General features: G+C 45.5%; 1 protein-coding gene across 2 annotated transcripts in view; it reads right to left on the bottom strand.

The window, feature by feature from the left end:
• Window positions 1-408: 408 nt before the first annotated feature.
• Window positions 409-26758, bottom strand: part of POLI (DNA polymerase iota) — a 42960-nt gene continuing 16610 nt past the window's right edge. For both annotated transcript variants that reach the window (XM_082273989.1, XM_082273990.1), the window contains 4 exons: window positions 20640-20731; window positions 10933-11066; window positions 6998-7203; window positions 409-1208 (listed from right to left, as the gene is read on the bottom strand). In XM_082273989.1, the coding sequence (XP_082130115.1) occupies window positions 486-1208; window positions 6998-7203; window positions 10933-11066; window positions 20640-20731 (1155 nt within the window). In that variant the 3' untranslated portion in view covers window positions 409-485. The remainder of the gene's footprint in view (window positions 1209-6997; window positions 7204-10932; window positions 11067-20639; window positions 20732-26758) is intronic.

The raw sequence follows: 26758 nt of genomic DNA, 5'->3' as shown, positions 1-26758 counted from the left end.
GCAAGCAGCTGCAGTACAGAGCGAAGCCGCTGCTTCATGTATACGGCTCCCCCATTCACAGGCCGAGTGCATCTGATATCACTCCGCCTGTGAGCCGGACCTATACAGGAAGTAGCGGCTCCCATCCCATACTACTACTGCACCAAGTAAGGGATGGCTGAGCCGTTACTAAGCAAAAACCAGATCGGCCAGTGGATCGGTCAATGTTACCGATCCCCCGATCCATCTAAAATGACCATATTGGCGCCGATATCCGATCCGAATATCGGAACGGTGCATCCCTAGCCCTTTGTAAACGTCAAGTTGTGGTTTGGAGATGAAAGATGGCTTTCTCTCCTCACCTCCACTGGCTGAACTGAGAGCAGTAGGGAAGTAAAGGAAAGGTAAAGTATATGTAACTGTGGAGGGGTCGGTTAAATGACCTGTTGCCTTGACCTGCTTTGGGAAAAGGACAGGCTCATTTAAAGCCTTATCAACAGCTAACTTTAACCTGGTTTAAAATACTTTAGCAGGTTGTTAAACTTTGCTGAAGATTTCGGCCTTTGACCTTTGGCGTTCTTCCCTTTCTCCTGCAGTTTCACGGCAGGAATTTTGGGAGTAAGTTCTTTGTTCTTCCAGTCAGCCATAAGTTCTTTCTGTAGTTCATCTGGAAGCTGAGAAAACACATTCATATCCACACTTCTAGGAAAAAAGGAAACCCTGCTGCTGTCACCGGATTCCGCACAGTCCATGTCTGCTTCACAGGGCTGACTCATTTGGTTTCTGCATGAAATGTAAGAGGAGGAACTGGCACAAGTAGTATTATCCCCACTGTTTCCTCTATCATTGTCTGTACATGAGCTGTGCATTATGGAAAGTGGTGGGTCAATGGAGTCCAATGTGTAATGTAGACCTTGCACCAGCATTTCAGGTACAGCAGAACTTCCAGATGTACAAGAACTCTGTGGATGCCCAGAGCTGGCTTTCATAAAGAAACTCTGTATTCCTTTAGGACACTGTGACGGTCTTGTGGTCCTGCTGGTTTTGTGCACTGTTCCAGTTTGTGGGCTGGAGAGGATCTCCTTCTTAATGTCCTCAGGGAGCTGACTGAACACGTCCATGTCTATGTGGTCAGGGAGAGGTAGCGAAGAAGAGTGATCCGCTTCCACCGAACAGAAGTTTGAAGGATCTGTGTCTTTGGGATCCTCCTCTGCCTTTGCTCCAGAGTCCTTATTTAGAAAAAGATAAAATATTAAAAATACTACATTTTGAGTTAGATCAGAGGTGTACAGCTTCTGGTTCTGAAACATAAATGTGGTCAGTTTTGGGATTATAAGAGTACCAAACATGCCAAACTATGAACTAGGTTTAGTGGGAACCCTCCAGTATTGGAATCACAAAATAGGTGTATTAGAAAAACGAGATATGACACTTGGGTCTCTTGCCTACAGGGGAAGCTTTAAGCCCCGTACACACGCACAGATTGTTGGCCAACTGATTGGCCAACTTTTGTCCAGTGTTTGTTGGTTGAAATGTGCTCTAGACTTGCACTGGACTTTTGTTGGCCAACAAAAACCAACTTCAGAAGTGATGTCATGTGATGGTTGACTTTCCGTGTGTTTTTTCTTCTCTGAGCATGCCCAGTCTTGCTCATCAGATTTTTGTCTGCCGAAATCTGTACTGACTGAGGAACAATCGGCCGTTCTTTGTTGGCCAACAAAAATTTTATAGCCTGCACACCAGATTTTTTTCGGCCGAAAATTCGCAGTTGGTTGTCGGATGCATCATACTAACAAGCCTACAATCGGCAGATCAGACGTTGGCCAACAATTTACGGCCAACAATCTGTGCCTGTGTACGGGGCTTTAGTTTCACAATAAACTAAGCTATACTAAAAATGTAAGTGGTTTTCAAGAAAATTGTGTTTTTGTACATGTGTTCTTTCTTTATTTTGGTCACAACTGGAAAAAAAAAAAAAAAAAAAGTTTTTGGTATTCAGTAAATACAGTGCCTTGAAAAAGTATTCATACCCCTTGAAATTTCCCACATTTTCTAAATTAAGAAGTGGAAGGAAAATGATAAATGGTTTTGAAAATTGTGGAAGAAATCTGTGAAAAGTATGGCGTGCATTTGTATTCAGCCCCCCTGAGTCAATACTTTGTAAAACCGCCTTTCACTGCAATTACAGCTGCAAGTCTTTTTGGGGATGTCTCTACCAGCTTTGCACATCTAGAGAGTGACATGTTTGCACATTCTTCATAGCAAAATAGCTCAAGCTCTGTCAGATTGGATGGAAAGCGTCTGTCAACAGAAATTTTCAAGTCTTACGACAGATTCTCAATTGGATTTAGGTCTGGACTTTGACTGGGCCATTCTAACACATGAATATGCTTTGATCTAAACCATTCCATTGTACCTCTGGCTGTATGTATAGGGTCGTTGTCCTGCTGGAAGGTGAACCTCTGCCCCAGTATCAGGTCTTTTGCAGACTATAACAGGTTTTCTTCTAGGATTTCCCTGTATTTGGCTCCATCCATCTTCCCATCAACTCTGACCGGCTTCACTGTCCCTGCTGAAAAACAGCATCCCCACAACATGATGCTGCCACCATGTTTCATGGTGGGGATGGTGTGTTCAGGGTGATGTGCAGTGTTAGCTTTCCGCCACATATAGAGTTTTGCTTTTAGGCCAAAAAGTTCAATTTTGGTCTCATCTGACCAGAGCACCTTCTTCCACATGTTTGCTGTGTCCCTCATACGGCTTCTCTCAAACTGCAAATGGGACTTCTTATGCCTTTCTTTCAACAATGGCTTTCTTCTTGCCACTCTTCCATAAAGGCCTGTGGAGTGCATGACTAATAGTTGTCCTGTGGACAGATTCTCTCACCTGAGCTGTGGCTCTCTGCAACTCCTCCAGAGTTACCATGGGCATCTTGGATGCTTCTCTGATTAATGCTCTCCTTGCCTGGCCTGTGAGTTTAGGTGGACGGCCATTTCTTGGTAGGTTTGCAGTTGTGCCATACTCTTTCCATTTTCGGATGATGGATTGAACAGTGCTCCGTGAGATGTTCAAAGCTTGGGATATTTATTTTTTTATAACCTAACCCTGCTTTAAACTTAAACTCCACAGCTTTATCCCTGACCTGTCTGGCGTGTTTCTTTGCCTTCATGATGCTGTTTGTTCACTAAGGTTCTCTAACAAACCTCTGAGGGCTTCTCCACAGCTTTATCCCTGACCTGTCTGGTGTGTTTCTTTGCCTTCATGATGCTGTTTGTTCACTAAGGTTCTCTAACAAACCTCTGAGGGCTTTACAGAACAGCTGTATTTATACCGAGATAAAATTACACACAGGTGAACTCTATTTACTAGAGAGGTGACTTCTGAAGGCAACTGGTTCCACTAGAATTTAGCTAGGGGTATCAGAGTGAAGGGACAGAATACAAAAGCACACTACATTTTTCAGATATTTGTTAAAAAAAATGTAAAAACCATTTATAATTTTCCTTCCACTTCACAATTATGTGCCACTTTGTGTTGGTCTATCATATAAAATCCTAAAAAAAAAAAAAGCATTTACGTTTTTGGCTACAACATGATAAAATGTGGAAAATGTTAAAGGGCTATGAATACCTTTTCAAGGCACTGTATTAAACAGTGCACGAGCAGCACAGTGGCTAAGTGGTTAGTAATTCTGCATAGCAGCACTGGGGTCGTCAGTTTGAATCCCAACCATGGCACTACCCGCCTGGAGATTGCATGTTCTCCTGTGCCTGCGTGGGTTTCCTCCCACACTCCACAGACATGCTGGTAGGTTAATTAGCTCTAAATTGGCCCCTAGTATGTGTATGTATGAATGTGAGTGGGGGAACTTAGATTGTAAGCTCCTTGACGGCAGGGACAATATATATGTAAAGCGCTGCGTAAATTGACAATGCTATACAAGTACCTGTAATGAATAAATATGAATACTCTGTATTTTCATATGCACCTAGGCGGTTGAGCCCTCTGCTCTATTTCACGTTTTCCAAACAATTGTTTACAGAGCTCAAAAACTCAATATGGAATGAACAAGCACATGTGAATAAGCTGGCAAAGAAATTTCTCTCCATCATCCATCTCCTTTCATAAGGATACCAACAATATTTGGAAACTGGGGTCTCATAGTTACATAGTTACATAGTAGGTGAGGTTGAATAAAGACAATAGTCCATCTAGTTCAACCTGTGTAGGTGTGTGTGGCTGTAATCATCTCACATACCCCTGAATGTTCTGATCCTTGAGATGCAAGTCTAAGAGTCTTTTGAAAGCCACCATACTTCCCGCAGAAACCACCTCTTGTGGTAGAGAATTCCACAATCTTGTTGCCCTAACAGTAAAGAACCCCCCACGTTGCCTGAGGTTAAAACGCTTCTCCTCTAATCGCATTGTATGCCCTCGAGTCCTCATGCAATCCCTTCGAATGAACAGCTTTTTTTTAAGCTGGGATCCCCATTAAGATATTTATAAATTGCTATCATGTCCCCCCTCAGACGTCTCTTCGAAGAGCCACATAGTTCCACAAGAATTCAGTGCTTTGACTCAATCAAAGACAAGCACACTAAACCTTTATTTTTGATTTGGACTATATGGGGAAGGGTCATGTCCTCTGTCAGGTTTTTACTGATCGGTCAGCAAAAAACTGAACGGCTAATCTGAGAAACCGCGCTTATATTAAACGTGCTTAATATAAATAATTGAATAAATACATGAATAAATATATATATATATATATATATATATATATATATATATATATATATATATATATATATATATATAATAAATAGTTAAATAATGAAACATAAATTAAATATAAATATAGTAATTCATACAAACAAGTTCTTGAATGCTAATAAAAATTAACAAATATGTGTGTTGTGAAAAATCGTCCAAAAAGCATCAATCACAATCACATAAATTAGAATATCCATAGCACCACTGTGAATCACACGTGCCCACTCCTATGGATCGCTCTTCATAGAAAATTTCTCCCACAGACTGTGTCAGATAATGAGCCTCCATCCACCACCGGTACAAAGGGCTTCTTACCAGAGGTAAGTGTATGACTTGCACAGCACTGTATAGGGGTCTTTAAACCACAAGCATGAATTCTCCACCTGGGGCCACCATAAAATAAAGCCACCTGGAATAGTCTTGACTCCTCATAATCTCATCGATAGCTCATAATAAATATAATAATATAAGCGCGGTTTCTCAGGTTAACCGTTCAGTTTTTTTGCTGACCAGTTTCTCCGATAATTTAATGTTCAGTCCTTTTAGGTCTTACAACCAGCAGCAGTATTATTATTTATCACTTAGTCTATTCACAAATAGTAGGTTTTATCCACCTTCACATATTATCCATATGCGCAGGTAGTGGACACATATCACACGGTTCACATTTTCATACAGGTTTTTACTGATGTCTTCTTGTTGGAGAAATTTCCCGTGGGGTCGCCAGGACAGGATGTAAGGTCAAAAAACTTGAGTGTATGATTTTGGATCATAGAAGGAAGCTGGAGATTCAAGAGGGAATGTTTTCTGGCGTGTATCCATAGTTTCTTTTTTTAAATAACAAGTACTTACTTTGCTATCCAAACACTAGTTGGCCTGCTCCCTCTCCACCCCAAAAAACCCAACACCAGGGCATTGAACTGTCCAAAATGGCTGCAGTTGCCTAAAACTGACAGCGTTGGTCTAAGTTTATAATAGTTCCTCTACTGCCCACTACAATGAACAAGTCCCCCTTGCTGAATGGTGCTCTAAAGACATAGACGTACAGCCCTAGTATCCAAAGGCTGCCTGACCAACCTAATACACTCTTGTAGGTTAAGCACAATGCTGCCTTCCATAATGTAGTGACTTGCATTGTTGCAGACTTATTGCATGCCACTTGACACTATCGCATTGACACTTGACCCACAGTTTGTAAATGAATTTTGTTTATTACCAGCATTTGTATGGCAGCAACAAATTATATAGTGGGCATATCATTTACATAATGTCTTCATGCAAGATCTACAGTTTATAGCCAATTGGGTTAAGATGCAGTCAATCTACTGTTATGTTTTAGGCTGATGTAAGGAAACTGAAGCACCTGGAAAACTTCCCATACATAATGTTCCTTCTGGGAACTGAGAACGTGAAATACAAAGTAACTCCTGCTAAACACTTAATTTGAAGATTGCTGTAGCCCGATAACAATCCTTCAATGTGCTTTATTTGGTGAAAGGTAAGTGATCTGGGACATCCAGATCACTTATCTTTTACCAAATAAAGCATTGTGAATGATTATTATCAGACTCCAGCTCTCTCTTTGAGTTTTATGATTATAAGGTGTACAGGAACCTTAGCTGTTGTAGCTGTGTCAGGGTTCGGATCTGAACTGGCTACCTATGTGGTGGCTGGCTGTACCACCTAAGATACTGGACAGCTCCCTATATGATCTTTTAGGCTAGTCTTGCCTTGTCTCTTGTTTCTCCCAAACCTTGAACTCTTTGGTGCTCCCAAAAACTTCCTGATCTAAGCCATTTCTCTGCACTTCATGTTTGCCAGATTATTGTGCTCTCTCCAGCTGATATCGTTCTCCTTTGCATAGCTGCAGCTTTCCTTATCTTTACTACCACTCATTACGGACCTTTGGCTTGTTCCTTGACTATGCTTGTGTACTTATCCTGCTGGTCAGTGGGAGCCTCTCTACTGCTATAGCTACACATCTCTGAGCCTGACCCCCGACCCCAGCAAAAACCATCTCCACCATCAGGAGCATGTGGTGAAGACTTAGACCTCACCCCTCAGGTGAGTTTGTGGGAGCCTATCTACCGCTTAATCTACTGGTCTCGGCCTGAAAATGGACCATGACAGGCTGACATCCCTGGTGTGTATATTGGCATGGAGGTAGAAATACTACTGAGATACTTCAATGCCTGATAACCACTTAGTCATCATAGCACCCAGTCTACTATGCTTGTCCTCTTACCGTGATGGTCTGATTGGCCTCTGTTGATGGTGCTTTCTTTTGAGTTAAGTAAAATCCAATTGAGTTTCGGGACGAGTTTGAAGACTGAGCAAGCTTGAGGTTTGAAAAGCAGACATTTAGAAGGGTGAGATGAAAGGGTGACTTAACATCAATCATCTTCTCAAACAGTTTCATCAGCAGTTCCATCAGAAAAGAGAAAGAACTTTCTACCAAAGGAAAAAACATAACAAAAAACATAAAACAAACATTAAACCAAAACTTTGAGCAAATAAATAAAATAGATGAACAAGAAGAGGAGAGGAGGATAGCTCAGTGTTCCCACGTCCAGCAATCCATTAATTTTAACACTTTCGCATACAGATCTTGCAGCAGTCAAATCCTCAGAGTATATCAGTGAGAAGATTCCCAAGTAGAAGTCTATGGAAACCCACTGACATACAGGCCTGAGCACTGGCAGAAGGGAGGAAGACTTGACACAAGACTTGCAGATGAACAGATTGAAGGACTGAGGCCACATTGGTAACAAAAACTTGTTAGGTCCCTTGTAACATTCAAAGGCATGCACAGGGGGAGTGCCTGGGCACACCCTAATCATTCTGTGCAGTACTGATTCCCCCTACTGCCCAAGCTTCCCCCCCATATTGCGCCCCACCACCGCATTGCTGCTGGCTTCCCTCCTCTCCCCCAGTGCCTGCAGGGGATGGAGAGTGGGGGAATGGGCTAATCAATATGTAATTTACCAGCCCTTTCCTTTTCTAAATGAACACACTAACTCTCTGTGTTCATAACTGAAGCATAGTAAACTGTGTTTACTATGCTTCAGTTTGTGAATGAAGAGGAATCTGCTCAACACAGAACTCTCCCTCATTCATTCACTGTACAGTGCAGCTGAGGCTGCAGAGAAAGGCATGTGTATTTGAAATTTGGGGTGCACATCCTAATGCAATAGGCTGTGCACACCTATGGTAATACCCTAATATCTTTGCAATCCCCTCTAAATGGCTATGGCCCTAGCACATAGCACATATGGAATATTGACTTATGAAATCTAAAGGCTCTTTCACACGGGCGATACGATCAGATCCGCCTGTCAGTTTTTTAGGCGGATCTGATCGGATCCTCCATGCAGCTCTATGGGGCAGCGTATGTCAGCGGAGACACCTCCGCTGACACCCACTGCCATCCGTATCCGATCCTGTCTGTGAAATCTGGACGGATGGAAACCCTATTTTTCCATCTGTTCAGGAATCGGATCAGATCGGATGAGAGCGGACAGGCGGTCTGGGGACAGGCAGAAGTTGGAAGGAAAGAACATTGGCGGGTTACAAGAGTGAAACTCGATCTTGTAGCTGGACTAAATTACTTTGTGGACCCACCTACCAGGGAAGTTAACGGGTCCGGAAACCAACAAAGACGTCCCCCTCACCCCCGATACGGGTGAGGGCACACCTTTATGCTGAAGGAGCCTTGTCCGCGGGACTGTAGAAGCCGTTTGGATGCTCCAGAGGAGGACCTGAAAGGCTTCAAACCCTAGTCAGTGACCCCTGAGGGACAAAAAAACTTCTTATGAGCCGAGGAGGAAGGCCCATGTCTACGACGTGGCTCCTTGCCTTTAGTAGCCTGCGGAAGAAAAGTACTCTTTCCCCCTGTGAGACCTTTAATGATGTCATCCAGGGTAGCCCCAAACAGGCGATCCCCCAGAAAAGGGGAGATCAGTCAAGGCCCTCTTAAGCCAAAAAACACGCCGCAGGACCACTGCTGAAACAGAGAGCCGAGCCACTAGGGGAGCCGCATTCAAAGAGGCATCACAGATAAACTGCAGCCCCTGGACATGCTGGTCCGCCAGCTCAGCGAAGGCAGGGGGGAGCTGGCCCTCCAGGTCATGGCATAAAAGCTTAGCCTACTCAGTCAGAGTTTGTGACACCAGCGCAATGGTGAATTCCAGCCTCAGTGCTGAACCAGCCAGAGTGAACATTTCTATCTAAAAAGAAAGAATTTACCAGGACCAGAGATCCCAGCAAGGAACTAGGTCCTTACTCCTGACTAGGCAGAAAAAAAACTGAGCACCTATTGCAGAGAGAGGGAGTATATCCCTTGGGACTGCCCAAAGTCATAGCCAGATTATTTTTCTGCCTAGTGTCCTACTCCTACAGGGGGCAGTATAACCCAATGGTAAGGAGCTGCGTCCGTCAATGAACGAAAGAAAAAGTAGCAAAGCAATTAAAAACAAATGACATCTAATATTGTAAAATTGTGTCCAGCCAAAACATTTTATCTTATTTCCAGATAGAATAGGGAAGGATTACAACACTTTTTTATTGCTATTTGGAGCTCCATTAACCAGTTCTGGACCCGAAGGATTTGCCCCATTAATGACCAGGCCATTTTTTGTGATTCGGCACTGCATTACTTTAACGGAAAATTGCGCGGTCGTGCGACACTGTACCGAAAAAAAATGTATGTCCTTTTTTCCCCACAAAGAAGAGCTTTCTTTTGGTGGTATTTGATCACCTCTGCAATTTTTATTTTTTGCGCTATAAACAATAAAAAAGCGACAATTCTGAAAAAAAATATATATATTTTTTATATTCTGCTATATAACATTCCCAAAAAAAAAATTAAAAAATCTAAATTTTTCATCCTTTCAGGCCAATTTGTATTCTGCTACATATTTTTGGTAAAAAAAAAAAAACAAAAAAAACGCAATAAGCATATTTGGATTGGTTTGCGCATACGTTACTGTGTCTACAAACTTGGGGAAAGATTTATGTCATTTTTATTTATTTGGTTTTTTTTTACTAGTAATGGCGGCGATCTGCAATTTTCAGCGGGACTGTGACATTGCGGCGGACAGATCGGACCCATGACATTTTTGGGGGGACCAGTGACATTACTACAGTAATCAGTGCTAAAAATATGCAGTTACTGTAATGACACTGGCAGGGAAGAGGTTAACGTAGGGGTGATCAAAGGGTTAAATGTGAGCCTAGGGGAGTGTTTTCTAACTGTATGGGGGATGGGCTTGTAAAATGACCACAGAGACCTGTGATCCTATATCATTTCAGAGAGAAGAACAGTCGCCTATGTTTAAAACAGCTGACCATCCTTCTCTCTCAGCGGGGAGAGATTGCAGGTGCCCGGCGGCAATCATGGTTGCCGGTCCCGTTGATCAACATCCCCACTGCCTAAAGGGGGCAGAAGCACACTGGCGGCAGCGCACGCTCGCCCCCTAGCACCATGCGTGCGACCGACATAGGGCTACATCGTTTCGCGCAGCCGAGCCAGCCTGCTGCAGTAAAACTGCGGCGGGCGGTCGGCAAGTGTTTAAACAGATTTCCCCTCGCTAAAGCTGGTCAAACACAGCCGCGGAGCTGAATGGGAGAAATCTATTGGTTCCCCAATTAAAATAAACACCAAGATGGACGAATCTACACTGCCAGCTATTGTGTCCTGAAAGCCAACACTCTCAGTCCTTAGAATAACCAAACAGTGGCTGTATCTGATTGGATGCAGTTGCTGTTCACCTGTCCATTTTCTGCCCTGCTCTCTTGATTTGCAGACCTAAGTGTTTCAGATGGGAGAGTGCCAACAGGGCGACACACAGCTCAACTTTTGGCCAAAGCTTCTTCCATGTATGGTCAGCTTACTGCAATGGTGACAACAGTTTCACCAGACAAGAAGAAAAGAAAAACTGCAACAAGGACACGAACATAAACTCAGAAACATTTTTGTTTCTTTCCTTGTTTCCCTTTTGAAGAGAACCTTGGGATTATTTATGACTGTCCTGGAAATAAGCAAAGTCTAATCCAGGACACACAGCAAGTCAATCTCTCATCTCTCTAGTCTCAAATTCCATTGTAAAACTGCCAAAGCCAACAAATGCAGAATCTGCTGACTGAGCACTGAACACATTTCACCCCCCAGGGGTTGCTCACCGCTGCTCGGATTCTGGATCACATTCTTGGGGATAGGACACTGGCGACTTTCCCGATTGAAATATCGATTGGTGGGTGAGAACTGTCGTAGGGTGAGACGCAGGGTATGAGGACTCCTTCCATCTGTATACAGCCTGGAGAGATGAGAATTAACAATTATCGACACTACAAAGGCATCTCGCTGTAAAATATGCAATGCAGTAGGTCATATACACAGAAAAGCTATTCCATAAAACTTTATTTTTTTTTATAAAGTTTATTATTTTCACATTCTACAAATTACATAAAGTATTCAAAAAAAAAAAAAAGTACTCTTACATGTATAATTTTTCCTTCCCGTCCACCTCCTCCTTTCCCCTCGTTACCACCTCTACCTCACAAAGCCTCCTTTTCTCTCCCGTTCTGCCCCCTATTCACATTCATTCAGCATATCTCTTTGTACATTTAAATTCTCACCACCTTTTCCAGATATCAACAAATTTTCCTCTTTTAGTGCCGGTTCACATTTCTGCGATGCAGGAACACTGTGAATATACAGCGTGTTCCCGCATCACATCCCTGGCAGTTCACACTGCCATATGCGATACGCTGGGGGTGTCAATTAAAAGTTTAAGCCCCCCCCCCAGATCAAATCGCATATCGCAGTGCAATCTGAAAGTTCGCACAGAATCGGATCGCACTAGTGTGAACCACCATGCAATCCCATTCTGCTGCGGACCAAAAAAAAGGGTCCTGTGTGTGTTTTAGTGCGATTGCGGTACGAATTCAGCCATACCAACTGTATGGCTGAATTTGCACCGCACAGAGATCGCATGTAATTTTAGGAGCAGTGCGCTCTTAATTACATGCAATCTCTGTGATCGCACAAATGTGAACAGGCACTTGTAGACCTTGCCTTCGCGTTTGTGCTCCAAGGTGAATCACTGCTAGCAGTCCTCTGGTCTCTGTGATTTCTCCGTCCATGACTTGGCTTGGCTGACGACCTTCCTAGCTCTGGATTCCGCATCGGCAGACGACCCAGCTTCGGCAGACTACCACTTCTGGACTCTATCTCGGCTTGGATGAATACCTGTTCCTGGACTCGATCCCGGCTTGGATGACTACCCGCTTGTGAACTTGACCCCGGCTGTTCTTGATTTTGCTCCTCTCTCTTGCTGGCCGATTATTGTTACATAAATAAATTGCTTTATTTTACTTGCATCTTCGTGTGGTCTGGTTTTCTGGCACCCTGACATGGAGGCCCTCTATAGCTCTGTGCCCCCTTAAGGAAAGTCCTTGATTGTGAATATTTGTAGAGATAACACTATTTATTGCTCGGTCTCTCTGGCTTTGTCCCTCCTCTCCTGTCTCTTTTGAGCAGGGAATCCTTTTACTGACAATCAGTGCATTTGATTGTTTTCTGTAATGCAGTATTACAGTGTAATACAGTGCAATGCGACAACGGTTCTTGTGACTCACCCGCCTCCGTCTGCTCGGATCTCCAGGTGTACTCCTCTCTGACCTGGTGTGGTGGCTGGCATTTTTCCCCGGCTGTCTATCTGGGAGACATCTGATATACAGGCCTCCGTGTAGCTGTGTTTGGGATGTTTATTCCTCTGTCAGCTGCAGTACTTTCGGTCAGTCCCGCTCAGCTCCTTGCGCTGCGTCTCACTCTCTCTCTCCCCGCCGCCCGGCGGGATCTGCCTCCAGCTTCCTCCTCAGCAAGCAGCCGAGCTGTCAGGTCCCTGTTGTGGGTGAGTCACCATGCGGACTGAAGTCAGAGGGGAAAGTCGGTGGTAGTTTACAGGCTTTAGCCAGTATATGGATGAGGGTGTGCAGCTCTAGCCTCATCACATGGCGGGAGTCACTCAGAGCTCCTAGCAAACACTCCATGCACGCGCCATGTTTAGGACCCTCCCTCCATAAAACGTTATAATCTGTTAGCCAAAGTCAGAATTTTTCAGCCAGGATTCTGTGGAACCCTAGAGCTCCTAAAGAGGCTGCCTGGGGTTCCCTTAAAGCGGAGTTCCACCTCCGCCTCCAAAAATTAAAATTCAGCAGCTACACATACTGTAGCTGCTGACCGTTAATATTAGGACACTTACCTGTCCTGGAGTAAAGCGATGTCAGCACCGCAGCCAATGTTTCCATCAGCTGTCGGGTGCTGCCGCCGCCATTGCCGGTAAGGGAATCTGGCAGTGAAGCCTTGCGGCTTCACGTCCGGGTCCCTACTGCGCATGCGCGAAGTGCGCTGCGCATTCCTATTGGCTCGGCGACAGAGGAGGGAGCCGAGCTTACAAAGGGACGGCGCTGCGCCGCCATATCCGGGAAGTGGGGAAGGGTACCTGTCAGAAACAGGTACCCGTTCCCCCCTCCCCACTGAAAGGTGCCAAATGTTGCCCCGGAGGGGGGGGGGGGGTAGGAAACAAAAGTGTGGAAGTTCCACTTTTGGGTGGAACTCCGCTTTAAACAATGAGTAGTTCCTGCCTCACAGATAAGTGACTACTGACATCAATGTTCTTTTTTTAGCTATCTGTAAGAAGCATTCTTCCCACTGACCACCATTACACTGGGGCCCCTCTCCCAATGACCATCCACCTAAAGGGTCCCTTTTCTATTGACCACCAATGTAAGGGAACTCTTCACTGACCCTCGAAATTGGGGGCACATTTACACAGACCACCAATCTAAATGAAAACTACAATTTTCACTGTCTACATTCCTTTTCTTGCAATTATTTTTTGTTTTATTATTAAATTGATTGTAAAGTCTCGTTTTTTTTTTTTTCTATAAAAATAACAAACATGTTATACTTAGCTCCTCTGTGCGGTGGTTTTGCAAAGGACAGCCCAGATCCTCCTCTTCTCGGGTCCCTGGCTGGGGCTCCTGGCCCCTCCCTCCTGTCAAGTACCTCCACAGCAACCAGCTTGCTATGGGGGCATACAGGCCGAGTTGCAGCTCTGTGTATCCATTCTGACACAGAGCTGCAATTCGGCCCCGCCCCCACTCTCTCCTGATTCGCTCACTGAGTTTGATTGACACCAGCAGTAGCCAATGGCGCCGCTGCTGTGTCTCAGCCAATCAGGAGAGAGAGTCTCTGATGGCTGAGGCACTCGTGGACATCGCTGGATAGAGATGGGGCTCAGGTAAGAATTAGTGGGGCTGCTGCACACAGAAGGCTTTATATCTTAAGGCATAGAATGCATTAGGATGAAAAAAACGGAATTTTTGTAAAATCTTACCTGTAAAATTCCTTTCTCTGAGTCCTCTGACAGTCGCCGCCATCTTCATATTCGTCACAATGGGGTATTAGACTTTGCTCCGTAGGAGTAGCTAGGCAACAGAATATGTCAATATTAAAGCTTTTAACATATCCCCACCCCAGGGGGTGGTCCTCTCAGTCTATACCCTCCTGCTTCCTGTTTCATACTTCAGTTTCAGTGGAATAGCAGTAGAGTACCTAAACCCCAAAAGATGGGCGGGGGCGGCGACTGTAAGAGGACTCAGAGAAAGGAATTTTACAGGTAAGATTTTACAAAAATTCCGTTTTCTCTTACGTCCTCCGACAGTCGCCGCCATCTTCATATTCGTCACAATGGGGACGTCCCAAAGCAGTGCAAACATGAGGGGAGGGAAACGCAGCCGCGCCTAAAGGCAACGCAGTCTCCACATCAAAGAAAGTAACCTTACCAAAGGAAGGAAACCAGCTGGGCAACATGAGAAAAAACTTGCTCAACGGGAGCAATAACCCAGGAAAAAAACAAAAACCCAGGGATAAAAAGAAATCCCAAACAGCCCAAAGGTCCAAAACAAGGGACCCTAAGGAAAAGCCGCAGTAAGAATCTTGCGGCCAAAGGAAGCATCTGCCGATGCTTGAAACTCCACTCTGTAGAATAGAGTGAAGGTGTGCACGGCCGACCAAATCGCCGCCCTACACACCTGGGCCACAGAAGCCCCATGACGACAGGCCCAAGACGTACTCAGAGATCTGGCAGAGTGCGCCTTCACAGGCATAGGGGAAACCTTTCCCTGCAAAGCATAGGCCTGTTCAATGGCCTGTCAGAACCAATTGGCGACGGCAGAAGCCGACGCCGCTACGCCCTTCCGAGGACCCCCGGAAGGACAAACAAAGAATCCGACTTGTGAAACGATTCAGACGATTTTAGGTAAACCCTAATCGCCCGAACAACATCCAAGGAGTGCAACTCCACCTCCTTCGGATATTTAGACTTCGCGCAAGGCGAAGGCAAGACAAATGTCCTCATTGAGGTGAAATTCCGAAACCCTCTTCGGAAAAAAAGAAGGGTTAGGTCGCAAGACCACCTTATCTAAGTGAATGACCAGATACGGAGACTTGCAGGACAAGCTGCCAGCTCCGACACACTGCGAGCCGAAGTGATCGCCACCAAAAAAGTTGACCTTCTTGGACAACATAGACAACGAGATCTACCTGATCCGTTAAAAAGGACCATGGTGTAACACGGACAGAACAAGATTCCAGTCCCAAGGAGGCAGAGGCACCCTCCTAGGAGGGACCAGATGCCCCTGAACAAAAGTGCCAACCAAGGAGTTAGATGCCATAGGACGTTGAAAGATAACGGCCATCGCAGACACCTGACCTTTGATCGTAGCCAGCGCCAAACGCTGGCAACACCCTTTCGAAGGAAGGACAACACCCTAGACACCGATTACAGGCGAGGTGAAAACCCCCTGGACTCACACCAGGCAAAAATAGGCCTTCCAAGTACGGTAATAGACCTTCCCCGAGGAAAATTTCCTTGCGTCGATCAAAGTGTGAATGACCTCAGGGGAGAGACCCCTATCCCTCAGGACCTCGGTCTCAACAGCCAGGCCGACAAAGCCAGCGACTGTAAAGCAGGATGGAATATCCGCCCTGGAGACCGGAGATCTTCTCGAAGAGGCAGACGCCACGGGGCGTCGACCGCCAAATGCACGAGGTCTGCGTACCAGGACCGGCGAGGCCAGTCCGGTGTCACAAAAAACACTGTGTTCTGGTTCCGAGTTCAACCTGCGAAGGAACCTGGACAGCCATTGAAACGGTGAAAAACGCATACAGTAGTCGGTACTGATGCCACGGAGCCACCAACGCGTCTGACGCGTCTGCCCGAGGATCGCGCGGCCTTGCCACGAAGCCTTTTCACCTTGCTGTTTAGACGAGACGCGAACAGGTCTATCTCCGGAAGACCCCACTTCGCGCACCACATCTGGAAGACATCCGGGTGGAAGGACCATTCCCCCTGGTCCGGGGACTGTCGGCTTCAGATAATCCGCCTGCCAGTTCTCCACCCCCGGAATGTGAACCGCCGATATCGCCGGGACGCGTGTCTCGGCCCAAGACAGAATGTCGGCCACTTCCCAAGCCGCTCGGGCTCTCTTGGTGCCCCCTTGGCGATTGACGTAAGCCACCGCCGTGGCATTGTCCGTCTGCACCCGAACCGGACAGCCCTGCAGCCCGTCCGGCCAACGGTGCAGAGATTCACCGCACGCAATTCCAGAATGTTGATCGGAAGGGAGGAAACCCCCTCCGACCAAGTCCCCTGGGCGGACAGAACGCCCAGAACACCACCCCAGCCCGACAGGCTGGCATCCGAGGTGACCACCGTCCATGAGAGAGGACGAAAAGACTTGCCCCCTGACACCGCCGGGGACTGGAGCCACCACAGAAGATCCCTTCTGGTGCGATGGCCCAACGAAATCTGGAGATCCAGAGATTGCGGTCGCCCGTCCCACCTGGACAGGATCTCCGCTTGGAGACCCCGCGTGTGAAACTGGGCGAAGGGAATCGTCTCGAAAGCCGAGACCATCAATCCCAGACATCTCAAGCGCGTCCGGAGTGACGAGCATGGAACGTCCCTAAGGGACCTGACTTCTTCCTGAAGAGTCCTGAGTTTGTCGTCTGGTAGGAAGATCTGCGCCCGGACCGAGTCCAGAATCATTCCCAGGTAGGGAAGACGAATCGACGGACACAGCGTCGACTTTGGAAAATCATCGTCCAACCAAACTCCTGTAGAGTCAGCATCGTGATGGATAGGTCCTCCTCCAGACCCTGGCTGGTCGCAGACCGAACCAGAATAGCTTCCAGATACCCCAGGACAGGGATGCCCTGGGCTCTCAACAAACCAGAAACCGGTGCAAGCACCTTGGCGAAAAACCGTGGAGCCGAAGCGAGACCAAAAGGTAACGCCACAAATTGGTAGTGATCCTCCGCAATGGCGAATCGAAGGTACCTCTGGTGACCCTCGAAAAACGGGATGTGACAGCACGCATCCTTCAAGTCGATGGAAGCCATGAATTCCCCCGGAACCAGGGCAGCCACCACCGACCGCAGGGATTCCATGTGGAACTAGCGAACCCGCACAAAGCGGGTCAGAGCCTGTAAGTCCAGAATTGGACGTACCCTGCCCTCCTTCCTGGGCACCGTGAACAGATTGGAAGAGAAACCCCCGAAATCTGTCCCGATGAGGCACCGGAACCTCCTGAGGGAAAAAATCTGCTCTCCGGCCGAGAGAGAAAACTCGATCTTGTAGCCAGAACGAACGATTCCCTGAACCCACCTGTCCCGAACACAGGCCAACCAGGGTTGAAGAAAAACCGAGCAAGCGTCCCCCCACCCCAGAACTGGGTGAGGGCGCCCCTGCAGACCGCATCGCTATGGGCAGCGGGTCCGGACTGGCTGGACTTCTGGTAACCTTACCACAGGAGCCTTGACCTTTGAACGGCTTGCCCTTATAGTGCGCCCGAAAGGCACGAAAGGACCCCCGAGAGGGCCTAAAAGAAGCATGCTTCTTACCATGAGTAACCAACCTTAGCCTTGCGGGATTGGGGCAAGAGCGTGCTCTTACCACCCGTGATCCCCTTTATCAGTGTATCCAAGGATTCTCCAAAAAAGGCGAGATCCATCATAGGACAGATTGGCTAAGGTCTTGCGCGAAGATTGGTCCACAGACCAACACTGCAACCAAACCAGGCGGCGAGACAATACCGCCACACTGTGAACACGTGCAGCCAACGGTACTATATCCAAGTCCGCATCACACAAATACATGACACCCTGATGGATTTGATCCACCATATCCAATGTCGCCGGTGAGGCTGAATCAGCCACCAGGACGCGCCTGAGTACCTGCGTCCAATTCGCGACAGCCTGGGCTGTCATAAGCAAAGCAAATAGAGCCTTTAGCATAGAACCCGTAATAGAGTAAGTATGACGGGCAAGAGACTCCAGCCTCCTGTCCGTAGCATCCCGGAACACCGGGGTGTCCTCTGCAGGAATCGCAGTGGACTTATTCAAATCGCCACCACGTGATCCACCGGAGGTGGCACACCCCACCGCTGACCAGTAGCGGGCGTGAAAGGATACTTGGTACAGCAAAGGGCTCGCGTATATTGCGCCATTGTTCCTTAACAGCGCGCAGAAAAAACATCAGCGCAAGGAAAGACCTGCGATGTCATGCGTCTTCTCTGCGTCCCATAAGCTGCCAGGGCAGCAGGAGGACATGGTTCATCCTGCAAACGCAGTGTTTGCTTGATAAAAGCAATCAATTCATCCATGAGTGCAAGCTCTTCAGGCGAGCCAGGGGGAGAATTATCCACCCCTTCTACCTCAGCCTCCACCTCGGACCCCCAAGATCCAGGGAGGAACGGGACCCCGATAAGGAGCTATAGCAGCCCCATCACCATCACCCTCTGAATCAGAGGAGATTGAAACTCTGGGCCGTTTTGTGGATCGAGCAGCCACAAGCATTTTCACCTGAGCAGCAATGTTAGCCACAACCGCAGCCAAAACCCCCCCCCCCCCGGGGGGGGGGGAACAGCAGTCCCTTGGTCACCCACCAAAGTGGTAGGACATTTGCTTTCCTGAGAATCCATTGCCCCAATACCATGCCGGAGAATAAAGGGTTAACAGCCCCTTAAACAAGCGCGGCGAGCGCTGCCCACCGCACACACACATTAGCACAAGTTTGACCCCCACATGGAGAAAAAACTCAACTCAGGCAAGGAAATAGGGACAGGGAGGTAAAAACCTGTAAAGACCACCGCTGCTGCTGCTGCCTCGATCGGTGCGCCCAGGGAAAGGAAGCTATGCAACACAGGGCGCTCTATGAAAGCCTATGGAAGGCTACAAGAAAATGGCCGCCCGCAGTGAGACCATGCGGCCGGAGTGAGCGCTGCCAAAATGGCGCAGTTTGGCGCCGAAAACGCCGCTCCTCCAACTCAGTGAAGTGGAGAAAACACACCACATGTAATAAAACATGGCGGACCGCTGCAGCAGTTGCTGTAATGTGCCCCAAACATGAAATAAACATGCCCCACAGCACACAGCCGTTCACACATTCACAGTCTGACACAGATAGTGCAGCACATCCCCCCCTCCTCGCAGTCCACAGCATGCAGCCAGAGAGATAGGGAACTTAACAGTGTGAACACAGGCAGGGTAACACAGTCCCAGACTGACACCCCCCAGACAGACAGGTCCCCACACAGATACACTTACCTCCTAGATGGCGTGGGGAACCCGCACAGGCGAACAAGCCACTGCACATGTGACAGGGAGAGTCGCATCCAGGACGCAACAAAAATGGGGTTGAGAAACCGCACAGCGTCCAGTGAGGTAGCCACCTCACCATAGCATCCCTGCACTGAACAGGGATGGGTCGTTCAATGCGCCAGGAGCGTTACCTGGCTGAACGCTTGAAGGCAGGCTGGGAAGCCACTGACCCACAACCTGCGACCAGGGGGATCAGCCCGAGACCCAGCCCGCATGATCCTCTTCATCAGAAGAACTAACTAACGCTGACAAAAATAACAGCTAAGTAAAGAGAGAGAAAAAACTCAAACAAAAATCAAAAAAGAATAGAGAAAGGCTGAGACAAAATGCCCCAGCACAGAGACATCCAGCTACTCCTGACAAGCTAGACATTGAAACTGAAGTATGAAACAGGAAGCAGGAGGGTATAGACTGAGGGGACCACCCCCTGGGGTGGGGATATGTTAAAAGCTTTAATATTGACATATTCTGTTGCCTAGCTACTCCTACGGAGCAAAGTCTAATACCCCATTGTGACGAATATGAAGATGGTGGCGACTGTCGGAGCACGTAAGAGAAACTTCCTGACTTCATAACCCCTTTAATTAACTTAACTTACTGTTGCTGGTAATGTCGGCCAAGATGTAGATATAGTTATTACTATCAGGGGTTCACTAAAACCTGAAATTATTTCAAGGGTTCCTCCATGTTAAAAAAGGCTGAGAAAGGCATGGAGTGCATGCATGTAGATGTGAAGTGGCTGCAGGAGATCAGCAGCATTGAGATGCAACGTAGAATGAATAAGGTGAAAACATTTATTATTATTTAAAAAAAAATAAAAAAAAAAAAAAAAAAAAGATGCGTATGCTATTCAGTTAGGCTTCAATCACGATTGTGAATGTGTCCAACAATAATTACATGTGAGAATCCCGGAGGGGGGGGGGGGGGGGGTTCTCACTGATTAGCTGCTGGAGGCAATCCCATTGAAAGCAATGGAAGGCTAGCTGCTGGCGGCCGCTTGCATTTAGTCACTTGTGTGGCAATCACATGCAATTGGTCGGCCCTGGACGCAGACAGCCAGAGCCAATCACTCGCAGTCAATTACTACATTCCCAGATGTGAGTGAATGTGGCCTTAGGATTCAGATCTACTTTAACCTGAAAGAAAATTTGACGCTCACCTATTTAAAAGGCTCCGGAGTAGTTCCTCAATCTTTAGTTTTACTTCGGATACTGTGGAACATTTTTTAAATGAATCTTCTTCACTGAGAGACTGTTTTGATAAAAAGAATGAAGGTGAACTAAATAAGTCTGTACAAAAAAAAAACCTAAGTAATAAGATAATACGTAATAAGGCAACAAAGTAACTGAATCTATACAAGACAAAAAAAATTATATTTTAAAATATATACAGTATATAACTTATTTGCTTCTGATAGGCCAAGAAGGATCTTGGAGTAGAGCATTTATCCTACAAACTGATGGGAACAAATGGAGCACTTGGACAATCGTAAAGCCGCTTGCTATGAGGGCACTTGTGCATGCTCCCTCCCGATCCCTGCTCTGTGTGTCTATCAAAACACACACAATGGGGCTCAGCCTCGCCCACCGGTCTCTTCTCCCTGCCTGTGATTGGCAGCAGCAGGAGCAATGGCTCCTACCGCTCCCGTGTCTCAGCCAATGAGGAAGCAGATCGTTGGCACAACAGCTGCTCTCGTCCACATTGCTGGATGGAGGCGGGGCTTATGTATTGGGGTGATGGAGGGGGGGGGGGTTGCATACTGAAGGTTTTTTACCTTCATGCATAGAATGCATGAAGGTAAAAAACCTTCAGCATTTACAACCACTTTAAATTTGACCATATAAGGGATTTTCACAAGGTTTGGGACCCATTCCTAGGTGTGCATTGCAACACTGCGTGCTGCATCCCTGCATGTATGCCTGAGGTACTCTATGTGTGGTGCCATTCACTGTGAATGACACACAACACACTGTACAGTAGAGGAACACTGCATATACTGTATAGTGCATTGTGGTGTGATGCATTTTCTTAAAAAAGGGTCATGTTCTTTTTTTTTTTCCTCTCTTGTGGGGAGTTGTCAGCCTGTTCATTATGAATGGGTTGCCATAAAGTAATATTAAACCCTCCATTTCTAAGCACTTTCAGCAGCTGATAAAATCACTTATGCAGCTTCTTGATCTTTTAATCATTGCCTATGTTTCAGTATAAGCTGGTGCCATGATTGCTGCCCCAGGTTTTCTGTTTCAGGGTGGCTCCTTTCTCTTGCAGCATCCTTTGGAACCACCCTGGCATGCAGTGACTAGAGTTGTGTCTCCCTACGCTGTATGCTTTAATAGAAACACACAGCCCCATAGCCTACGATGGCAAAGCACTCCCTTGGAGAAGGGGTCCCTCACCTAAGGCTGATTTCACACGGGCATTCTCCATAGTCTGCTCAGCAGGGGATCGATAGGTCTGTGTCTGCTCCACTATGCAGAGAGGACAGGGACACAGCCCTGCTGTTCTGTATGTGGCTGTCAGATGGAACTGCCTGTCCATTTCCATCCGACTGTCATTCGATCGAATCCGCTGTTTTTGGCAGACAGGATCAGATCGGATCCCGGTGGGTGTCAATGGACACAAAATGTTGGGACCGGCGTTACCACTTATAAAACGTGCATGTGCAAAATAGAAAAGTGCATATAGTGCTAAAGGTGCACGCAATAAGATATATAAAGTGCTACGTGCTATTTATGGGCTGTGCCTAATGTGCCATACTGTAAACATACTGTAAACATCATATGTTATGCATATATTTATACAAATAAAGTGCCGAGTGCTGATATTGCCAAAACCCCGTGTAGTGATTAAGAAATCAAACAAAGTATGGTGTCGGTAGGTGATTCACCGAAAACACCGCTGCTTACCACACTCTTTTGGCCGATACCCCGACACTTCTTCGGTCACTAAAATAAAGGATAAGCCTCCATTGCGTAGCATATGTTATGTCCAGACAAATAAACGTAGCATCCACTCACAGTTAGGGAGTTCACTATCAGCTCTGAGAGGTGTTCGCCGGACCACATCCGCGTTCCACCGGCTCAAACCACCGTTCCCGGAAGTGACGTATTGACGTACGTGAACCACGCCCTACGCGTTTCGTCATACGACGTCATCTGGAGCGTGCCGTCCATCTCTACTCCCGGTCTTTTTATAGGCTGGGATGGCGCCATCTTGGTATACCTACTTTGCGACCGAACACGGCGGCCATCTTGGTATACCTATCCCGTAGCCTAGATAATATTTACTCATCATGTGAACTCCCTTCATGCTGTGTTTGCCGTACTTATAAAACAATAATCTTTATTAAAACGACAAGTACGACTAAACATAAATGACTATTAATAATTAAAAATGGAATTAAAGATTTTTTAAAATTGAAATGTGCTAAGAGTGATGTGCCTGGTTTAATCGGTAGTGAGCCGATAACCAGTGGTGCCGTGATACAAATAAAAATACTCAAAATAATTTTATTATGGTGACGTTGTGGTCTAGTGATGTGTATTAATTATACTTAATATAATATAAGCTCGTGGGCCCACGTGTCTACGCAAAATAGTGCTAGACTATAAAGAAGGTGCCCATACATATACCAATCTAATCGGTGAGATAGAAATCGTGCTAAAAAATATTTTTGTGGTTTTTTTGGGAACAAGATTGATTTTTTAAAAAGCAGTTTCTCAGTAAGTCCATCCGCTGTACTGTAAGTCCATATCTTTGTAAACTTTATTATTCTGAACAGATATGTAGTAAAAATCCATTGTAGATCCAGGTTTATCCAGAGGACCCAATGAATGTTATATGGGGGACCATGTACAATAAAATATAAAATATTCCAAGAGGTAAAAATTGGTAAAAAGATATGTATAAACGCAAAAGTATGTCCTTAAAACTGTGTCTTTAAAAGACAAGAGGCTGTGATTCACGAATTTCCATACAAAAGAGGACTAATTTCTAAACAATTCCTTAAAAATCCTTAAAAACCTCAGAACCCCAAAAAAACCCCATACAAAATGAGGGCCTATAGGGAGGTTAATTCAAAAATCAAGGATAAAAAAGGGGGGTAAAAGGATTAAAAAGAGAAGGACTAAAAAGGAGGACTATAAAAGGTCAAAGGAAGGATCCAACAAAGGGGGGGAAAAAAAGGGGGGCGACCAAAAAGGAGGCCAAAGGCTTAAAAAGGTTAAAAGTCAGTAATAAAACAGTTCAAGTCGATGTCGATATTCAAGCCTTTAGGTTGAAGGGTCTGCATCTGATATATCCAGTTCGTTTTGTTCTTTGACACATCTATTTTCTTGTTACTTCCTCTCCAGTTGTTTTTTATTTTGTCAATAGCGTAAAAAACCATTACGGTGGGGTCTTGGGAATGATGGAACTTGAAGTGTCGTGACAGACTATGTTTCTCAAACCCTTTTCTGATATTCTTAACGTGCTCCCTAATGCGGACAAATAGGGGTCTGGTAGTGCGGCCTACATACTGTAATTTACAGGGGCACTCCACCACATAAGTGACGTGAGTGCTTGTGCAAGTGATGGTTTCCTTTATCTCATACATTTTTATTTTCAATAGTTTTTTATTGAAACTTTTACAAAATACAAGAAATTAAACCATAGTTATCTTCAACATGGAATAGCCGTAACAAGATCACATTTAAGATCACATTTTAGAGGGTGCACATGAACAGGAACACGGAATTTGTACAAGTGCATATAATATAGGTAAACAAGGTTTCGCATAGTTAACAATATCAGAAGTCACATGAAGAGAGAGAAAACCCGTGAAGATCCAACAAAAGTACATTGTATAGAACGAAAACCAAAACTTTAGTTAAAGACAGGGAGAGGAGAAGGGGAGATTGCCTGCGACTCAGACCTCAACCGGGTGTAGGGGAGAAATAAGGGCTTTGCAACCATGCCTGCCACTCCTTGTAGAATTTTGGACCTTGGAACTTGGAATAAGCATATGCCTTTTCCATAGAACATTGTAAGTTAACAAGCCTGATTGCTTCCATATGGGAGGGTGCAATTGGATGCTTCCAGTGACGTGCTATGACCGTTTTGGCCGCCACTAGTATATGTACGGAGATTGTTCTTAGGGAGGGTGGGAAGGTGTCTAGACCCAGAGAGAGCAGGGCCAGGGCTGGATCCGGAGGTCTCAGGATTCCAGTAGTGGTGGATAGAACTTCAAACATCTTTCTCCAGAAACTTGATAAGCTTTTGCAAGACCAGAAAATATGCAACAACGACCCTACTTGATCGCAATTGCGCCAGCACAATGGGCTCTGGGAGTCAAAAATTTTTGAAAGTCGATACGGTGTCAAGTACCATCGGGTAAGAATTTTCTGATATTGTTCCCAATGGTTTATCTCATACATTTTTTCTGTGCTTTGTGCCATAAAAGAAGTTGTTTTCCTTTTCTTTTCCTTAGATGTTTTGCATGGGAGGCATTTTCCACATCTAAAGAAACCCTTTAGGCTGGTTGGAAGATTTATTTGCTTAGGAGGATCAACAACGTTGTGCACCAGCCGGTTCCTTAGGTTTGGTGCTTTTCTATATATGAAAGTGGGTTTTGCAGGGAGAATGTCTCTAAGTGTTGCATCTGCTTGTAGGATAGGCCAGTGTTTTCTCACAATTTTCTCTAAGGCCTTATGCTGAGTATTGTATCCAGTTAGAAATGCAAATTCAGTGTTTTTATTTCCGCTGGTTTTGTTTGGCACATCCTTTATCAGATCTTCTCTGTTCATTTTTTCTACTATTTTCTTGATGTTACTTAGTTCACTTCTTTTGTATCCTTTTTCCACAAACCTGCCAATCAATAATTCTGCCTGTGTTTCGAAGTCTCTTATATCGCTGCAGTTCCTTCTGATTCTCATCAGTTGCCCTTTGGGAATGTTCCCTAGCCACTTGGGATGGTGGCAGCTGCTTTTTGGAATGTATCCGTTTCGATCGGTTTTTTTGAAATACGTTTTACTGCTTAATCTTCCTTCCTTTTTTGTTAATTCCAGATCCAAAAAAGCAATGTGTTCATGATGAAAATTTCCTGAAAAAGTGATGCCATATATATTCTTATTGATTTCGTCAAAGAATTCCTGCAGGGATTCCTCACTTCCCTTCCATACAATGATAATATCATCGATATATCGACGGTAATACTTCAAATTATTCCTTGGTATGCTGAAAACTTGCTCCTCCTCCCACTTCTGCATACGGCAAGAAGTGTGGCAAACGTGTTTATGCAGAAGTGGGAGGAGGAGCAAGTTTTCAGCATACCAAGGAATAATTTGAAGTATTACCGTCGATATATCGATGATATTATCATTGTATGGAAGGGAAGTGAGGAATCCCTGCAGGAATTCTTTGACGAAATCAATATGAATATATATGGCATCACTTTTTCAGGAAATTTTCATCATGAACACATTGCTTTTTTGGATCTGGAATTAACAAAAAAGGAAGGAAGATTAAGCAGTAAAACGTATTTCAAAAAAAACGATCGAAAACGGATACATTCCAAAAAGCAGCTGCCACCATCCCAAGTGGCTAGGGAACATTCCCAAAGGGCAACTGATGAGAATCAGAAGGAACTGCAGCGATATAAGAGACTTCGAAACACAGGCAGAATTATTGATTGGCAGGTTTGTGGAAAAAGGATACAAAAGAAGTGAACTAAGTAACATCAAGAAAATAGTAGAAAAAATGAACAGAGAAGATCTGATAAAGGATGTGCCAAACAAAACCAGCGGAAATAAAAACACTGAATTTGCATTTCTAACTGGATACAATACTCAGCATAAGGCCTTAGAGAAAATTGTGAGAAAACACTGGCCTATCCTACAAGCAGATGCAACACTAAATGTATGAGATAAAGGAAACCATCACTTGCACAAGCACTCACGTCACTTATGTGGTGGAGTGCCCCTGTAAATTACAGTATGTAGGCCGCACTACCAGACCCCTATTTGTCCGCATTAGGGAGCACGTTAAGAATATCAGAAAAGGGTTTGAGAAACATAGTCTGTCACGACACTTCAAGTTCCATCATTCCCAAGACCCCACCGTAATGGTTTTTTACGCTATTGACAAAATAAAAAACAACTGGAGAGGAAGTAACAAGAAAATAGATGTGTCAAAGAACGAAACGAAGTGGATATGTCAGATGCAGACCCTTCAACCTAAAGGCTTGAATATCGACATCGACTTGAACTGTTTTATTACTGACTTTTAACCTTTTTAAGCCTT

Source organism: Pelophylax lessonae (genome assembly GCF_965119305.1).
Source record: "Pelophylax lessonae genome assembly, chromosome: 1".
NCBI lineage: Eukaryota > Metazoa > Chordata > Amphibia > Anura > Ranidae > Pelophylax > Pelophylax lessonae.
This window is presented reverse-complemented; position numbering and strand designations above follow the sequence as displayed.